The following is a 19,564-nucleotide window of genomic DNA, read 5'->3' on the forward strand; positions in this document are numbered from 1 at the left end:
GCCATGTTTTCAGGTCATCACCTGCAGTACTGTTGTGGTGTCGGTGGAGCAGCGGTCAGTGCGTGTGCCTCACTGAACAGACAGCCCGTGTTCAAATCCGACATGTTGGGTACTTTACTGGCAATCACCCTAATCACTCCTGGTTTCACCTTATTGTTTTGGACACTTAATGCTAATCACTGCTCCTTTATGTTGCTGAGCCCAATTTTCATCCCTGCATTGACTGTTTAATGACTGTACTCACACCTCTGGCATAAGCTCAAACACCTCTGTACATGCACATGTAACTAGTTTCTAGAAGGTCAGCACTTTGTTTCTAAGGCTCTTTAACTGTTTACAGGTCTCTTTTAATCAGCACATGTTTTTTTCTCCTTCACAGGTTATGTACATTATGCTATATAAGTTCTAAGTCTAATGCTAATGCTAACTGCACAGGTTTAACTTGTAACTATGTTTACTCTTAGTCACATAGGGGCTGCTAAATCTTGTTTGGGGGATTATTGTATACAGAGGGGAGGGGGGACAGCGGGTGTGTATTGTAACTAATGTCTTGTGTCCTGCCTGTCTGTATACTGTTACTGGATGCCTTGAATTTCCCTCGGGATCAATAAAGTATCTATCTATCTATCTATCTATCTATCTATCTATCTATCTATCTCTCTCTCTCTCTCTCTCTCTCTCTCTCTCTCTCTCTCTCTCGCTCTCGCTCTCTCTCTCTCTCTCTGATTTCTGACTTTATCTCTGTGTATAGTCCTCATCACCTGACCTGTCCAGATAAACGTCTCAATCAAAGACATTACAGGTAAAAATGAACCCTGAATGTCTTGACATGATTTAAACTGCAGCTGTTCTCTGCTCAGTTTCTTCTTTTCAGCAGTATTTTCTCTTTGCATTTGCAGATGTTTTTTTTTTACTGCAGGGCCTTTATTTGTGATTTTTTTCCATCTCATCCCACACTCAGGTCCTGTACCTTATGTCCTGAATCCCTCCATCCTTACCATCACGTCTTCATCTCCTCCATCCATCGAGGCTCATCACTTCATGCTTAAAGCACATTATTCTCTGTTCGTGAAGCAGCCGCAGGAGTTGAACCTGCAACCAACAGGACCTCGCCTCATCTGTCAAGCCTTTACGTCATCATGTGAGCGAGTCACTGAGGCTGTGCCTGAACTCCTCCACTCGTCACAGCATCATGAAGGTAAACGAGTTTGTGTCTCGTTATGTCTCCGATCATTAAAGCGTGTTTTCCTTCTGTAACCTCTCACAGCCACATCGACCAATCAGGAAGAAGAGCAAGAAGGGAAAAAAAAAACAGTGAGAGAGAGTCACATTCTCACTTTACTGACATTTAAATCAGGTACATCACACACACACACACACACAAACACGCTCACTCACACACGGAGTACTTGGCGGTTCATGATGACTCAGCGTGTCTGTGGGCGGAGCATCTGAGTCACCCTCAAACAACTAGCGAGCCAATAATACATTCCTCCATCCAGCCATCCATCCATCGCTGCACACCTCCAGCATCCCTCCGTCAGGTCAAAAACTCAGATTATTAAAATGATCTTCAGCTTTATTGTTGTTTTTAAAGTCGATTTATTTCAGGAAACGTAAACAAACATGTGATGCACTTTCACACGACTCCTTTATTCTCACATGTTCAACACGACTTTTCCTTCGCTTTCGTCGTCCCATCAGAATCATGACAAGTGTCGGCCAAGTCTGTCGGCAGGTTAAAGGAATGTGACTCTGTTTGAAAAAGGTCATTTTTATGATCACATGGTTCTCGTGTTTAAACATGCCAACGTGTGGATGAGAGAGGTTAACGTCTCTCTGATTGGCAGATATCGATCATCACCTCGGCGTTTGAATGTTCACACACTCGTTTGTTGAATCTCCTGTCAGGCTCCTCTCTTTTTTTATTCCCACCTCTGTTTTTGTTTCTTGTCGGCGTCACCATGGCAACATCCAACCCAAACACCAAACAAAGACACAGCTGAAAACTTTCACTGGGCGTGTGTGTGCGTTTTGTGTGGTTATGTGAGTGGTTATGTAACAGACAGTAACTCATCAACAATACACACACACACACACACACACACACACACACACACACAGATAGAGAGAGCAACAATAACATCCACACACACACACAGAACAACAATAACATCCACACACACACACACACACACACAGAGAGCAACAATAACATCCACACACACACACACAGAGCAACAATAACATCCACACACACACACACACACACACACACACACACAGAGCAACAATAACATCCACACACACACACACACACACAGAGAGCAACAATAACATCCACACACACACACACTCAGAGTGCAGAAGAGCTGACCAATCACAGCGCTCAGCTTCACACCTGAAGCCGGCGACAGTAAACAAGATCGGGGGTTGAAGAGATGAGTTTAGGTTCATCGTTTGGGTCTCAGTGCTTCACGCTTCTCACCGGGTGAAATCACCATGGTAACGTAGTCGCAGTGACATCACGGATCATCGGATTCTGAAGCAGCGTTTTGAAGCCAATGCGCCGGAGGTCACCATCTTGGAAACGCCTTTCTTTGGATCAATCTAGAAAGAAAAAAAAATAGTGAAAATGAGATTGTAGTTGGACCAGCAGTGAGCGGTCACTGCCCTTGTCTGGCTCCGTCCCGCATGACCCCGGAGTGACCCTGTGACCTGCACCACCTCACTGTCAAACATCATTAAAAGTTCATATAAAACTGAATGCTAACTTTTGGCCGGATATATAGATAAATCCTCCTTCCTGCCTTTCCTTTACCCAGTCTGGACTATACTTCCTGTATGGGCGGAGCCTCTGAATCCAGGATCAGAGTCAGTGTGTCTGATGTTTGTCCCTGGAGGTTCTGCAGCCATCAGATCGTTGGGTCGCCCTGACAGCTCGGGACATGACACTATGAGTGTAGACAGAGGAGGTGCTGTCACACTCACACATCAGATCCTCCCTGACGTCCACCATGTTGGATCCTTCCCCCCAGAGACTGGCTCACGTCAGGACACCCACCGTCTCCTCGCCGTGACATGGGGGCCGCAGTGTGACAGCTCAGGGCGTCACGCGGCCTCTGCAGAGCCTCAGGTGAGTCTCATGAATATTTAATGAGGCAGAAAGAAGGAGCGAAGACGCAGCACTTTCCCCTGCAGGTGGGGGGGGGCAGGGCTCAGAGCTGGTCTGACCCCAGGTCTGCATCAGCGCAGGAGGCTGAAATTAATCTTATTTACATATTTCAAAAGTGTTCATCTTCAGATGGATTCTCATTTGACAGGACGGACAGTTTGGCTCTCTGCATCATATTAAGGCCATTCTTTACTCTTTTCTCTCAGTGTGAGGGGCAGAGTAGCCACATCTCAAATCCTGCAGTTCATCGACTGTCCACTAGAGGCAGGCTGCAGAAACACAGGAAGTCACATAAACATGTAAGACGTTTCCTCTCAGTCATCTGGGAACGTACGTGGTGGTTGTGGACTGAAGTCTTTGCGGTGCGTTTCAGTGCAACGAAAGGCGTCATGAGGCGACGCCACAGTTCGCCTTCGTCGACACTCTGCCGCCTGCGTGCTGTGTCGGGGTCTTCACACCTCTGCCGGTCAGGATACAGCCAATTATTCTACTCAGTTTCTAAGGAGGGCTTTTGATTGGCTCCACACAGGGTCCATAACGTAGGACGCATCCATTCCCCTCGTTCACAGTCTGGAAGCTTCTTTTCTGTGTTCATGCTCCGTGTCATAGGCCAGATTCAAGAGGTCATAATTTAAAATACATTAAACATTAAACATGTGGCATGAAAAAGTTCTGCATTGTATGAACATTTTTTTAAATTTATTTTTAAAGTCTTGTGAAGCAGCTGCAGCGAACAACAGCAGAAACTCTTCGACAACGGGCGCCGACGTTCACTGTCAACACTCGTTTCATCACAAAACGTCTTTATTTTTAACAAACGCAATCATCACAGAGCAGAGAAACAACAAGACGAACACACTAATACTGCTCTCTGTGTGTGTGTGTGTGTGTGTGTGTGTGTGTGTGTGTGTGTGTGTGTGTGTGTGTGTGTGTGTGTGTGTGTGTGTGTGTGTGTGTGTGTGTGTGTGTGTGTGTGTGTGTGTGTGTGTGTGTGTGTGTGTGTGTGTCGAGGTGTGGGTGGAGGGGGTATTAGTCACCAGAAATGGCACAGAGCCTCTCTCTCTCTCTCTCTCTCTCTCTCTCTCTCTCTCTCTCTCTCTCTCTCTCTCTCTCTCTCTCTCGCTCGCTCGCTCGCTCGCTCGCAGTAAGTGGGTCACTCCATCTGGAGCAGAATATGGAAAAACAGCAACACAACGTTTTTCTACCAAACGCTTCGACATTAAAAAAAAAAGACAGAACTCTCTCTGAAGTCAAGAGGAGGTAAAACACGAGCTGACCAGCCGAGAGCGTCGCTCGTTAAATCAGCCGGATTACCAACAGAGAGCGAGATTTAATCCTGCCTTCACGCTCTCCTCTGATTTAAAAGAGATTTCAAACTGTTGAGCGGTTTCATCCCAGGAGAAGATTTCCAGGGTTTATTCACAAACACTCGACCTGTCAGAAGATTATCTGATCAAGTTGGGCTTTTGGTGATGATAGTAATGATAGTGGGGCGCCGGTGGCCTAGTGGTTATGTCGAGCGCCCCATCGTACAGAGGGTGTTAGTCCTCGTTGAAGTGGTTTGAATCCGACGTCGACCCCCTTCGCTGCAGGTCGTCCTCCGCCTCTCTCCTCCCATCGTTTCCTGTCTCTCTTCAGCTATCAGGTCCGTCCAAGATCTGTACTGATCATTTGTGGATCTGGAGCGGATCCCAGCTCTTATTGGGCGAGAGGCGGGGTTACATCCTGGACTGGTCGCCAGCCAATCACAGCGCTGGCACGACAACCAGACGCACCCACATTCACACCGACAGGCAACTCAGAGTCAGCAGGGAACATAACCAGCATGTGACTCCACACAGAGAGGCTCCTGTCAGACAGGGATTCAAACCCGCAACCTCCTCGCTGCAGCCTGCCCTATCCAATAAAGGCAGAAAAAAAAACGTACAGCTCACAAACACGATGGCGGTGATCGTCCACCATGTTAGTTTTACTTCAAGGTCACGTTTGTTTTATTTTTCATCCGTGGAACGGCGCCGGTGAAATCAGCACCAGCGTGCGGTATCACGGGTTAGCGTGTGTGTTTGAAGGATTATAAAGTAAAGCTGTGTTTAAACTTTCCGTGTGTCCGGAGTCTCCCGCGTTTTTTAAGAGCGGTTAAGATTTGAAAATGGTCGAGCGAGTCGCCAGCGTCCGAGTGTCTATGAGTACAACTAAACGCTGAGACGTCTCCAGGTCGTCGTGGTAGAAAACGAAAGGATCATTTACAAAATGATTATTGAAGAAGACTGAGGAAGGTTTATTTCCTCGTCGACTTTCATCCAATCAGACGTCTTTGTGCGATGGCGAGGCGATGAGCAGGGAAGCAGACTGTGTTCACTTCTTCCAGTCTTTGAGTTTACGACGGTTTAACTCTTTAATCTCACGTCAGACGTTCAGCACAAAAACTGCAGAGTCTTAAAAGCCGGCGTGAGCTCCCTGTGTGTCGTCTGATTGAAGGTTGCACTGAGCACCTGTAAGACTCCTGAGGTTTCCTGGACTCACCTGCACTGTGTGTTTGACTGATAACAGAGTCACACATGTATTATTGAAGGATTTCCATAAAAACTGTCATCAACGCTCCGGCCTCAACAACAAGTCTGAAAACTTCAACATGTTTGTCTCCGTGACGTCCAAAAAACAAATCTTTGAATTTCAACTTTTCTGCAGATTTGAGCCTAAACTGTTAATTAATGTTCAGGTGTTCATGTTGATGTAAATCAATCAATCAAAGGATTGAAAGAAGAAAATCACCGACCATATGTGGTGTGAATGTGAGCACTAATAATGTATGATTACGTTTGGACTGTGCTCTGAAATAACTCTGTGCTGCTGTGATTCAGCGAGAGAGAAACCACTCCGTCCTGCTGACTCATCGATGAGTTAAACAAAGAAAAACCCTCCGAGAGTAAAAACTGATCAAACACAAAACACAGCCTCACTTTGGATTCATTCAGTGTGCAGGATTTTAATAAATCAGGTTCATTGGATTACATGGACCGAGACCTCCTGAGACCAGAGACCGAGACCAAGACATCCTGAGACCAGAGAGCTCAGAGACCGAGACATCCTGAGACCAGAGAGCTCAGAGACCGAGACATCCTGAGACCAGAGAGCTCAGAGACCGAGACATCCTGAGACCAGAGAGCTCAGAGACCGAGACATCCTGAGACCAGAGACCGAGACATCCTGAGACCAGAGAGCTTGAATTTCCCTCGGGATCAATAAAGTATCTATCTATCTATCTATCTATCTATCTCAGAACCTGAGATGTCCGAGACCAAGACCATGAATTTCACAGAAAAGAAATCCTCATCTTATGTGCGGTCAGCAGGCGTCTCTGAGTTAACCAGGAGATATGAATGAAACTATATGAATGAGTTAAAATGTGTTCTTACAGAAAGAAGCCTTTTCCTTCTGATCACAGTGATGACGTGGACATAGAGCCGATCAGTGGGGGTCTGGGCCGGTCTTGATTTTAGAGTTCTGCCAGTCTGAGACCAAGATGAGACGGGAACCTCCAAAAAGAAACCACTATAAACTGTGAATTCTTTATGTTGTGACTCTTTCAGGTTCTGTGTCACATGAAACCAGGAAGAAGCCTCCACGCCGACGGGGGAAAGACAACACAAGGTTGGAACGAGCTTCATCCATCACTATGATTATATTTTCTCTTTGCAGCGACGTCCACGTCCGTCATATTCAAAGGTTTGAATCAAATCCAACAGCTGATTTGTATCGCCTCCTAAACTTACCTGAGCGCTGTGATTGGCTGGAGGAAGCACACAAGCTCCGCCCAGAAACGTCTAGAGTCGACTAAAACAAAACCGATCATGAAAACCCGGGTCTTTGTTTCTACGAAGTTTAAACATGTCTCTAAGAGTCCGACATACGTCAAATATAGTCGCAGTCTTAATGTTGAGTTTTCAGGCTGGAACAGAAAACGAGCAGCAGGCGAAGGTTTCATGAAGTTTATATTTACACAAACGTCTCAAACAGCAGAACAGAGAGAAAAGAAACAAACGCACAGCTTCAGAAAAAAACAAAAAAAAAAAAGATACATTTTCTTCATCATAAATAAAGACATGAAGCGTTTGATCAAACCACAAATATGTTTCATTTGAAGACATGAAGAACATTTTGTTTTTTTACATTTTTACAAAAATAGACTCCGAGACGTGAAACTCCTCGTCATGTTTAAAAAAGATAAATATTTCTTCAACGATTCCCAACGTTTTGTCTTTTATTTTCTCTATTAGTTGAGGTGTTATAAACCTTTAATGGATTCCTTACTGATATCAGCTGACAGGAGCGTTCATGTGCTTAAATAGACTTTTATCAACTATGTGTCTTGTTGAGCTTTCTGTAGTTCTAAATAGTCCAACATGAACGCATCGTCCTTTAAATGAAAGAGGGGAGATGCAGAAACATCGAGCTGGATCATCACTGGTTATAAAGAAAGAAAAGTTGAAGAAATCAGATAATCTTATGCGGTCCCATCTTAGCTTTTATCCTGATAAAACCTGCAGTTTGTTTGACATTTTTCAGGAGGATTAAAATCATGTTAAAAAAAAACAATACAAATAAAAACCGATGAACCTCGTGTTTGTTTCTGTTAGGACGACAAACAGGTCTGGTGTTGTTAGTCTCATAAATGGTTATGCACCTTCTGCTCCCACATGTAGCGGCAGATCGCCTCATCTGAAGGAATCTGATGGTCGTTATGACAACTGATAACAGTCTATAAAGAAGTCTGAAAACATCTCAGTAGATTTTCTCCTCGCTCGAAAAAAAACTGAAAAACTCCAACTGTATTCTTCTTTCTGTTAAAGGTCACACACTCTGTAAATACTCTTCTCAAACTCTCCCCCCAATTATAAGTCCATCCTCTCCGTCTTCTGCCTGCTCCTCTTTTCAGAAAATGTGTGCTCAAACAGGTCGTTTGGAGATTTTCCCTTCATGACATCACAAAGGGCAGTAGCCCCTCCCCCAGGTGGGTGACACTCCCACAGCGAGGTGTTTGTTCTGCCCTGAGTCTGCCTTCTCACCGTAAACAACAGGACATAGAGCGAGAAAGCAGCGAGTACACCCGAGCCCTTCCAGAGAGGGGGCGTGGTCAGACACAGCTCATTTACATATTTAAAGCTACAGACACAGAAACAGCCTGTTCTGAGCAGGGCTGAAATAGAGGGGTTTATAGACATGATCAAATACAGGATCAGAGTGGATTTACAACAACACACTTCACACACATGTTGAAGAGGAGGAGATGTGAACTTCTGATGTAACTCTTTTAAAGTTGTGAGCTTTATAACGAAAACAATGATCCATAACATTAGATGTATTTTCTGTTAAAGGAATTTGTTTCACTGAGATATTAAAGACCTAACCTGACATAGTTTTTACATTTCAGAAATCTATGATGTCTTTGCATAAACGCACACTAAAATGTAACACAGTATTTTCATTAAACCCCTGAAGTTTATCAGGCTGCTCTCTGATTGGCTCTCGTACAGGTGTCTGCACAACATTAAGGTTTTGTTTTTAGTGAACACACCCCAAAGTTTCTTCACCTCTTTAATGACCTCAGGACCTCTACTCACTTCTCTCAGACATCAGACCCTCTCCAGTTTCTCTGCTGCTTTCAAAAACCTCCAAGGGGACCCAAGGAATTCATACCAAACTCAAGGACTTGAGGTCCGCACAGTGACCCCTGACACCCAGTCCTGGAAGAGATACACGACCTCCTAAAGGAGTGCAGAACCTCATTTTCTGAAGCTGGAATATCATTTAAAATATTATTGGATACGTTGAAAACAATACAGTGTGTTTCATTACAGCACAGCTAGAAATCCATCATCTTTAATATACATTTGGGGTATTACAGTAGAACTTTAAATTCAAGCCAACTTTTCCCATGCTCCCTGTTATAGTGTTGTAAAAACATATTTTTCTGAATGCAGTTAAAGCAACAAAAAAGCTCTGCGTCTGAATTTTTATAAAAGCGCACAGACAAAAAAATGCTGCTCAAAATGAACAATCTGCTAAGTTTGTATTGTTATTATTACAACAGCAACAATATGCAACTTGGCCACCTTGAAACAGTCGTTCAACTGTCAAAAACTCTGAACAGGTAGAGCGGCGTCTCTCTCGTGTCCACAGAGCGCCCGCCCGTCGCCTGCTCTCAGCAGGATGTGACCTTGGTAGCGTGCTGCGGTTATCTGAGGAGACGTCGGCACTCGTTCACACAGCAGCCTTCAGTTTTATAAAGAAGTCAGGCTCGGTTCTGTTTGGTAAGGAAACGGATCAGGACAGCGACGGACGAAGCTCAGGAGAGAAATAGAAGCCAAACTGGAGTAAGTATTGGACATTGAAGCAGGCTGCAGTTTGTCACCGACGAGCCGGCGATGTTGCACTTGAACGAGTGAATTCTCATCTGTAACCGGCTGCAGACGCTAGCAGAGTCATATCGCCACGAAATCCTGAACTGTCCTTGAACCTTTTCAGCCGACTTGAGTCTTTCTTTGTGCTACGCTCTGCTTGACAGCTGATGTTGTCTGCGTGTTTTATGACGGTGCAGTTGCCCTCACGGACCTTCTGTGGGCGCCAAAGCACACCGAACAGACTTTCCGTTTCATATTGTTGCTTTATGTTTATTATTTATAATAAAATGGCGTAAAGGAGTTTACCAGTTTTCAACCATTGTTATTACTTCAGAAACCTGCAAAGAAATGAAACCAAATAAAATGTTTCTTTCACCGAGTAGAAACAGAAAGACTTTTAACTTTACAGTTATGAAAATAGTAAATCAAGCTTCATATCTTATTTGCATTATATTTTTATATAAACGCTTCATCTGATATTTTTATCTTCTTTTTTGTTAAAAAAGAAAAAAGAAATTAAGCTCCCGCTGCTTGTAAAGAAAACTGCGATTTGTGCGGATCACTCTCCACATATTAGGAATTTATTGCTCCACTTCAAAAAAATATAAAATTATCCAACTGAATTTTGACAGCAAAAGTCGAATAATACAGACGTCCTTTTGTTCCCACGTGTCCTGATGATATCCAACGTCCACGAAGCTGCGTCAGGAAGTCACAAAGAATGAATCATCTTCAAACTCTTGTTGTTGTTCATATTTGTCTTTAAAGGGTTTTTAACGTCCAGCGACAACAAAAAGAAAAACATCATCAATAAAACAAAATCCTCTGATTTAAACTGACCACCGCTGAGCGAGGTCACCGTAATCAGAGGAGAACGTTTGGGTGAGGCGTTCATTGGATTTGGAAAACACATTTCTTTCTGAAAACAAGTCGAGTAAATTATGACGAGGAAATTCAAATTCCTGTCGACACAGATTTATAAATAACTCCTGAAGTCATTTATGAGCTTTTTTTTTCTCGCTTTGTTTGAACTACACATCGAAAAACGATAAACTTGAAACTGTATTAATGTTAATTTCCTTTATTAAAACCCAGTTCTTTTACTTTGAAAATCCACTTTGAATTCCTCTGTTTCCTGAACAGTTTATCCAGTGAGACGACACGGCGGTGTTTCCAAACTGTACAGAACGCCACGTTGAACGCCGCTCAAACTCAAACTCCAGTTCAGGTGTCAAACTCTGGTTTTTGTCCGTTTTGAAAACTTTATCACCAAAAATTCAAATTTGTCCAAAATTGAATTTTGAATTTTAGGGATTAATCCGTCCCTGTCTCGTCTTAGCCCCGCCCCCTCCAGCTGCGTCATTGACAGTGGTTTTCGGGGCAACGTAAACATCCATCTGTCCTGTTTAGGCGTCACGGGCAACTTCTTTCTTAAGTGCGAGCAAAACGCCTAAATCTGAAAGTGACATCTCGATATTTTCATGTCCTCAGCTTCTTGGTGTTCGCCTCCTCAGCAGCTGGAGTCCTCGCTACCTGTACCTCCCCTTCCTCCTCCTCCAGATTTGGCGGCGGCGGTCGACCCGACAGTGATCTGGCAGCCATTGGTGACGTGGCTCATGACCTTTTGTTTCAGCTGAGCTACCTGCTCACGCAGCATGGCGGCGGTGGAAGCCAGGTCCGAGTTCTGATTCTTCAGGACCTTCACCTTGTCCTCCAACCGCGAGATCCGCTCCAGCTTGCGCTTGCGGCACTTGGACGCCGCGATGCGGTTGCGTAGCTTCTTGCGCTCCGCTTTAATCCGCTCCTGCGTCTCCAGGTCAATCGGGGAAAGAGAGGGTGGGGACGTTGGGTCGCCCGGTGGGTGAGGCACCTCAGGGACGGTCTGAGGGGCGTCCAGTCCTCGAGCGTGTGGCTGGGGGACTCCACCGCTGCCGTGGCCTGAGCCGCCACCGTACCCCATCTGTGCTCCGGGGTACGCCATCTGTCCGGGGTTGTAGCTGCCGAGGTTGGTGTAGACGGGCATGTCGCCACCGGACATCAGGTTCCGCTGGTAGGACGCCTGCAGGGAGACGCTGGAGGACGGGGGCGGGGACATGGAGCTTCCTCCAACCAGCTGGTTCTGCTTGTGAAGGTCGGCGAGTGCTTTAACGAAGCCATCGGCGAACCCCTCCTGCTCATTGGTGGCGTGGTTGCGGTAGAGGAAAGGGTTGCCGGAGTTGGGCATGGGGCTTGTGGTGACGAGACCCTGGTTGGACTGGATGATCAGGTGTTCCAGGTCGGGGGACGACAGCTTCAGCAGGTTCATGTCGGCCGAGGACGCCACAGAACCCATCAGGGAACTGTTCCCGCCAAGCCCCAAGTTGTTGTGGTGTCCGCCTCTCCCTCCTGATGAACTCCCGCCGCCGCCTGAGAAGTGATGACCCCCCATCGACATGGCTTTCTTACTCATCAGCATCTTGTTTCCCTGGTAGCGCTCGTACTCTGCGATGTGGCCGAAACTGGGCACGGCGGGGGAGTCGTCATGGTAGAAAGGAGTCTCCATCTTGGCCGTCATTGACAGAGAGGCGTCTCAGAGAAGAGCTCCATAATCGGATTAACCTTAATATCAAGAGGGGATAAAAACGTTCCACTGACGTCGGCGGCTGGAGGATGAAGGCAGGACGAAGAAGAAGAAGAAGAAGAAGAAGTCGAGTGCCTGCAGGGAGAGAAAGGACATCCGTGAGATGAAGGGGAGGATGAAGAGTACTAAAGTGTAAACATGGAGGTGGTGCAACTGATACTACTGCGCTCTAAATGTGTGTATCTGCATCTCTGTATGTGCTGTGTGTATTTAACAGTGGGAGGTGAGACTGAAGACAAATATCAAGCTGGATAATAAATCTCCAGAGTTTAGTGTTTTCTCTTCTTCTGAATCTAAACTGAAAAGATGTTGGACATAATCAGGAATCGGAAATGTTGGGACAAGCGGACGTCTGCATGATTCGATGTTTGCTTCGTTTCAAGATTTGGATTGATAATTATTATTATTATTATCATTATTATTATTATTATTATTATCATTATTATTATTATTATCATTATCATTATTATTATTATTATTATTATTATTATTATTATTATTATTTGAAAGTAGATTGTTGATTGAACTATTGGAGACAAAGTCTGAAAGGTCTCAGGTTTGATGGTCATATTTTAAATTCAGCCTTCAGTGTGGTCAGAAACAGTTCTGTTCAGCGGCGTGTCCACACAGCAGGGTTTTCTTTCTTGTTTCATGTTGTTTAAAGTTCGGAGCGTTCGGAGCAGCAGACGGCGGCCTGGAGAGAAAAAACGTTCCGAGCTCTTCTGCTTCCTTGTGCGGCCGCTCCAAGGGCACGTTGTCACTTTTTAAACTCTTCAGAAAGAGTTTTCTGAATGTGCAAATATCACATGAAGGATTTCTCTGGCTTTGATAACTGTTTGTAATATCTGAGCTCATGTAAGCACTAAATAAACACAAATTTAGATATCGGAATGTGAAATTTGACGTAACATTTTCAGACAATAATAATAACCTTAAAAACGAGACTGGACAGACTTTGTTCAGGCATGTTTAACCTCTCTGACTTAATGAAATATCTTTACTGTTGTTGCCAAAAGTAAACAATTTCTGTTATTCAAAATTTTAATTTCATTTCTTCAGGACTCAGAATTAAACTTTACGGCTCCAGGATACTAACGTACTATTTATAGATTTTAAAATCCCATGTTTTGATTTTAATTAAGTATATCATTGTGTCAGCCACTTAGGGCAATTTTTAAAACCTGGAGAACATCGTTTAAGACAAGAACAACGACATGCTTTCTCAATCCTCGAGGGGAGATTCTATTTTTGCAACAGACACAGAACGACAAACACGCACCAACAGGAAGCTCTGGACCCGATGTGAGCTGGTTCCTTCAGTCCAACCCTCCAGTTTACAGACCACATCCACACAGACTGGACTTCTGCTGCCCCTAAACAAAGCCTTGTCTTTTTGTACACTGTCAGGGACATTTGGGGGTTTTGGTCTTTGTATGTGGGCAGGTCTAGTGAGGTCACAAAGACGGAGTCTCTGGGGACAAGGTCCGAGGTCCTCTGTTGGAGCCAGACTTTGTTTCTTTAGGTGACTGGAAGACTGCAAAGACTTTTTAAAGACTCACATCTGTGACGGCCTCTGAAGGTTTTAAGTCAAAGACTGAGGATCGTTCAGGGTCACTAAAACAAGACCACAGAGAGATTATTTCCCATCATGCACCTGGTGGAACTGAAATGCCTCTTTGATGTGTCCTCTCCTTATTACGATAGAGTGTCGAAGGAGAAAAAAAATTGGACACGATATGCTCCAGTGAGTATGCTACAGCTAGCTGGAGCTTGTTAGCCACAGTCCAGGACAACATGCTCCTTTTCAGCGATATTCAGAAACTTCCTGTTTGGTGATGTTGAGACCACTCTTATTGGTCACGTTATTAACAACACAATTTGCACAGGACCAGATTAAGTACCTGTGATTGTATCGTAACGCCAAGACGATCTCACCCAGAACGATCAAGCTCAAGTCTGGCAAAACTCTCACACATGTCGCACTCGGACTCTGGAAAGTTGTCTGCCTGGAAATTCCATGTAAGGAAGAAAAAAAAACCGTGCTGTTATCTTCCCTCGTCTGTTAAAAGGAATCCATTAAGGAGCTCACGTTGTTATCAGATAGCTGGTGTTTTTCTTCCTCCAGCTTCTTGTGTTCGGCCTCTTTTGCTCTCCACACACACACACACACACACACACACAGTTCACCTGCACAGAGCCGAAGCCTGACGAAACACCAGCGATGACCAACACAACTCAGACTGCAAGCGGAAATCCGAGACCTTTCCAGCTCCAGATATCGTGTTTGTCGCCCACAGATTGTGCATCATTATGACCCAGAAGGAGGTTGTTGTTGTTTTTTACCACCGATCACTTGGATTGAAGTTGCATTTAGAGGAGATCTCTTTGAAGCCGGAAGAAAGCAAAGGAACCCGAGCACTTTTACTTGACATGCGTGTGTTGTTTTGAAAGCTGGAGCAGAAGACGTTATGAGTCTTCATCCTTTATCAACAGTCTAAATCACCTTGACTGACGCGTATCAGTCTCATCTTCTTATATTGTAACTAACTTCATCCTCAGGAAAAAACCTTCATACTGTCTTTTTTTTTTTTTTTTTGAAGTGAAAGGGTGGAGAAACATTTGTGTAAGTGCACGTGCAGCGAAGCAAAGGCAGCAGGTTGAAGTTTGACGATCACCAGCTGCAGTGAGTCAGTTCATCTGCTCTGTTTGAGAGGAGCGAGCTCAATGCACCATCTAATACAGCTTTTTAAAGATGGACGACATGTTATCATCACTATTGTTATTGCCAAATAAATCTTATAATATCAGGACATTATTTAAAGCAGTGGCAGGTATAGGACCAACCACCGACTCCATCATGGAAAATACCGACAAGAACTTTCAGATATTTTCTGACATTATTAAATGAAGAATTGAGACAAAACAAAGAAACAAAACATAAGTAAACGTGTTCAAATAGCACGGGAGAGGGTGAGGGACCTTTTAAACTCTGCAGCACTTTGAGATTCACAAATGTAAAGTGCTTCACAAATAAAATGTATAATAATAATAATTATTATTATTATTACAATCAGGGACAAATTGAATTTGTGAGACAATTTTTTTCTTTTTTGCACTTTAAAAAAAGGTAAAATGTCCAGAATAAAGTTTCAAGATTTAATTGGAAATGTCAAGAAAAATGTCGACATAATTAGAATAAAATGAAAACGTCAATATTGAGAGTAAAGGTGAAATACACTTTCTTTTAATTTTTTTAAATTTCGACTTTAGGCTCAAAGTGAATGATGAAAAAAATCTTCCTCCCCTCATTATTTATGTCTCTGATTCCTCTTCCATTATTCTCAGACTAAAACAAATATTTCCAATCACATCTTCACGTCACTGAAAACGACTCTGCAGGCGTCCTTACCCACAAGTTGAGAACCTCTGATATAAAGGCCGTACAAACCAGCACCACTCATCAGCGCCCTCTGGTGGACAAAATACGTCAATGTTTCTAAATTCCCTCAAATATTGTGATTTTTTTTTGTCACCACATAAATATGCTCTAAAACAACATCAGCCACTATTTAGTCTCGTTTTGAGGAACTGAAGTGAAGTATTTTATTTTTATCAGCTGCTTAATATTTCTTTACGACACATTTAAGAGTAAATACGAGATTTTAAATCTTTGGCTTTCAGCAGAACCTTCGCAGATGGATTTTGCATGAAAAATAAACGATCTCTGATTAAAAATGAAGACTTGTTGTGAATAGACGCGTCCACCAGGTGATTTATTAGAAACACTATGAAGGTGATTAAAATTTAATAATGTCATCTCTTAGGTAAATTTATCTAACAAAGGTGACGTTTCTTTGCCAACAGTACAGTGACTATGTCTCATTATTGAAGCTGTTACAGTTTAATGCCCGTACTCTGGTATTTGTTAAGATGTTTAAACCGCATTTTGACTTTAACTTCTCACCGGGGGAGGAAGAGCGCGAGGCAGGAGCGCGAGGCAGGAGCCGGACCTGATGGAGGTGAGCGAAACAGTCCCGCGTAATCAAAAAAAAAAACCCAAAACTCTCTAAAAACCTGCTGAATCCTCGGAGTTTAACTGAGATATTACAGCAACAATAGAGAAGGACAGATGTTAAATAATAAACATGTGAAAGGTTGATACTCACAGAGGAGGAGACGAAGAAGAAGAGAGCTGCTGAACGATCCGAGAACAGAGAGAGTGAGTCAGAGAGAAGAGAGAGAGAGAGGACTAAACACACACTCACACACACACACACACACGTACACACACACACACACACACTCACTTCATCAGAAAGTGACTCACTGACGCTTTCTCTTCATTAGCTTATTAACACATGTATGAAGAAGTCATTTATTTACACAGTTTTAAAAGGTCGTAATAATATTGGCTGTGATTGACATGACTTTATTCAAATCTGACCCCATTTAAAACACACACTCAACTAAATGAGCACGTGAGAGGAAAATATGAAAGAATTTAACACTCTCCACTGAAACTATAAAAAAAAAAAAAAAGAAACGACTTAACGCACTGAAAGTAAATCTTCATCCTAATGAGGGACTGTCCAAACATGTCGCCACCTCCGCTGTCATCAGGAAAAAGTGCAACAGCAAAACATCACCAATATTTTAAATAGTAAATCTTTACTTGTAAAATAACTGGAATCACACAAATATTGATGTAATCTGAACATAGCGTCAGATGTAAATAAGTCTTGGTGAGTATAGACAGCTGTTAATTTTAATCTCAATAAAATAATGTGCATTTATTTGACTGAGTGTAAAAAGTCTTGTTGGATCAGTTAGTACAATAACAGCACAAACAAAGCCCAGAGGTTAAGGGTCAGTGTTGTAGCTGAGGTGACACCTGGTTGACAGCAAGCAGCCTACACCTGTCACTCAAAGAGACCACGCCCCCTAATTATACATAAAGTTTTACTGGTGAATTGTTTAAAAACTAAGCTTTACAATCACTTCTATCTGAAGCAGTTCCACTGCCCGCTTCCATCGCTGCAACACCTGTTGACCTGATAACTGCTCTCATACCTGACAAACCCAGGGGCGTCCAAAACGGCTGATTCATTACACCAAGAGAATCTGTATGTTGGTGTGTGTGTGTGTGTTCCGGTGTGTGTGGGATGAAAGATTAGTTTGTTGACGTTGGCAGGGTGAAGTAATTACTGTCCTTACTATTGGTGGAGCGTCCCAAAGACACACACACACACACACAGCAGATGTTATCCTTGTGTATCTATGGTGGGATTTTTCCTTCAAGGGAAACATGTCGAAAACAAAACATGAAGAAAAAAAAAAACCCCACTTTGAACTGACCATAACATCAAACGGTTGAGTTGTTGTAAATGTTTATTGTGGTGTTGAAATTGTTGGTTGCTGTGAAAATTGGAAGTGAATTTGTGTTCAGGGTGAAACTGACTTCACTCCGAGGTTATTCGGATGTTGTTGTTTTTTGGGCGAGAGTCCACCGAAAGGTAATGGAAAAATTCTCTCTCACACATCTGAAAGTTATCAGCTGCCATGACATCATCCGAACACACGGGCGTGATGACATCATACAGGGAGAGAGAGAGAGAGCGAGAGAGAGAGAGAGAGTAAAGAGAAGTTAACTCTTTAATTATTAAACCACTTTAAACGTGAAACACCTGAACAGGAAGTTCACTTTAATCTGCTCCTGATTAATGACTGTAGAGAAACAAAAGAACCCGTTGTAGAAACTTTGTCTGTAAAAAAAAATATTTGGTAAAACTTTATTTAAAGATAAGAGAAACCTTTAACCTCTGTATGTGGGGAAATTCAAGAGCAGCAGCACTCAGACACTGAACAGGAAAGAGTCCCACACAGACTCTGAGGTCCCACACAGACTCTGAGGTCCAGCACAGACTCTGAGGTCCAGCACAGACTCTGAGGTCCCACAAAGACTCTGAGGTCCAGCACAGACTCTGAGGTCCAGCACAGACTCTGAGGTCCCACAAAGACTCTGAGGTCCAACACAGACTCTGAGGTCCAGCACAGACTCTGAGGTCCCACACAGACTCTGAGGTCCAACACAGACTCTGAGGTCCCACATAGACTCTGAGGTCCCACAAAGACTCTGAGGTCCAATAGAGACTCTGAGGTCCCACACAGACTCTGAGGTCCAACACAGACTCTGAGGTCCCACATAGACTCTGAGGTCCCACAAAGACTCTGAGGTCCAATAGAGACTCTGAGGTCCAACACAGACTCTGAGGTCCAACACAGACTCTGAGGTCCCACACAGACTCTGAGGTCCCACACAGACTCTGAGGTCCAACACAGACTCTGAGGTCCCACACAGACTCTGAGGTCCAACACAGACTCTGAGGTCCCACACAGACTCTGAGGTCCCACAAAGACTCTGAGGTCCAATAGAGACTCTGAGGTCCAACACAGACTCTGAGGTCCCACACAGACTCTGAGGTCCCACAAAGATTCTGAGGTCCAACAGAGACTCTGATGTCCAACACAGACTCTGAGGTCCCACAAAGACTCTGAGGTCCCACACAGACTCTGAGGTCCAACACAGACTCTCAGGTCCCACATAGACTCTGAGGTCCCACAAAGACTCTGAGGTCCCACACAGACTCTGAGGTCCCACAAAGACTCTGAGGTCCAATAGAGACTCTGAGGTCCAACACAGACTCTGAGGTCCCACACAGACTCTGAGGTCCAACACAGACTTTGAGGTCCCACAAAGACTCTGAGGTCCAACACAGACTCTGAGGTCCCACACAGACTCTGAGGTCCCACACAGACTCTGAGGTCCCACACAGACTCTGAGGTCCCACAAGACTCTGAGGTCCCACAAGACTCTGAGGTCCCACACAGACTCTGAGGTCCCACAAGACTCTGAGGTCCCACACAGACTCTGAGGTCCAGCACAGACTCTGAGGTCCCACACAGACTCTGAGGTCCCACAAAGACTCTGAGGTCCAGCACAGACTCTGAGGTCCCACACAGACTCTGAGGTCCCACACAGACTCTGAGGTCCCACAAAGACTGAGGTCCCACACAGACTCTGAGGTCCAACACAGACTCTGAGGTCCAGCACAGACTCTGAGGTCCCACACAGACTCTGAGGTCCCACACAGACTCTGAGGTCCAACACAGACTCTGAGGTCCCACATAGACTCTGAGGTCCCACAAAGACTCTGAGGTCCCACACAGACTCTGAGGTCCAATAGAGACTCTGAGGTCCCACACAGACTCTGAGGTCCAACACAGACTCTGAGGTCCCACACAGACTCTGAGGTCCAACACAGACTCTGAGGTCCCACACAGACTCTGAGGTCCCACAAAGACTCTGAG

The 19,564-nt window shown here is 44.2% G+C and overlaps 2 protein-coding genes across 2 annotated transcripts; one reads left to right on the plus strand and one right to left on the minus strand.

Moving 5' to 3' along the window:
• Positions 1–74: 74 nt before the first annotated feature.
• On the plus strand, positions 75–17,647 carry LOC306836621 (uncharacterized protein; the record flags this gene model as incomplete). Its single annotated transcript, XM_079363797.1, has 8 exons — positions 75–104; positions 752–802; positions 962–1,198; positions 1,268–1,357; positions 2,826–3,136; positions 6,766–6,826; positions 16,172–16,234; positions 17,643–17,647. Exons 3-8 carry the CDS (start codon positions 1,042–1,044, stop codon positions 17,645–17,647), a joined length of 687 nt encoding a protein of 228 aa, XP_079219923.1. The 5' UTR covers positions 75–104; positions 752–802; positions 962–1,041.
• On the minus strand, positions 9,687–16,655 carry june (JunE proto-oncogene, AP-1 transcription factor subunit). Its single transcript, XM_079364043.1, has 2 exons — positions 16,363–16,655; positions 9,687–12,271 (listed from the first exon to the last, which is right to left on the minus strand). The coding sequence occupies exon 2, from the start codon at positions 12,128–12,130 to the stop codon at positions 11,087–11,089; it is 1,044 nt and encodes a 347-aa protein (XP_079220169.1). The 5' UTR covers positions 12,131–12,271; positions 16,363–16,655; the 3' UTR covers positions 9,687–11,086.
• Positions 17,648–19,564: the final 1,917 nt, after the last annotated feature.

The sequence above is a fragment of the Symphodus melops genome (assembly GCF_947650265.1).
Source record: "Symphodus melops genome assembly, chromosome: 16".
NCBI lineage: Eukaryota > Metazoa > Chordata > Actinopteri > Labriformes > Labridae > Symphodus > Symphodus melops.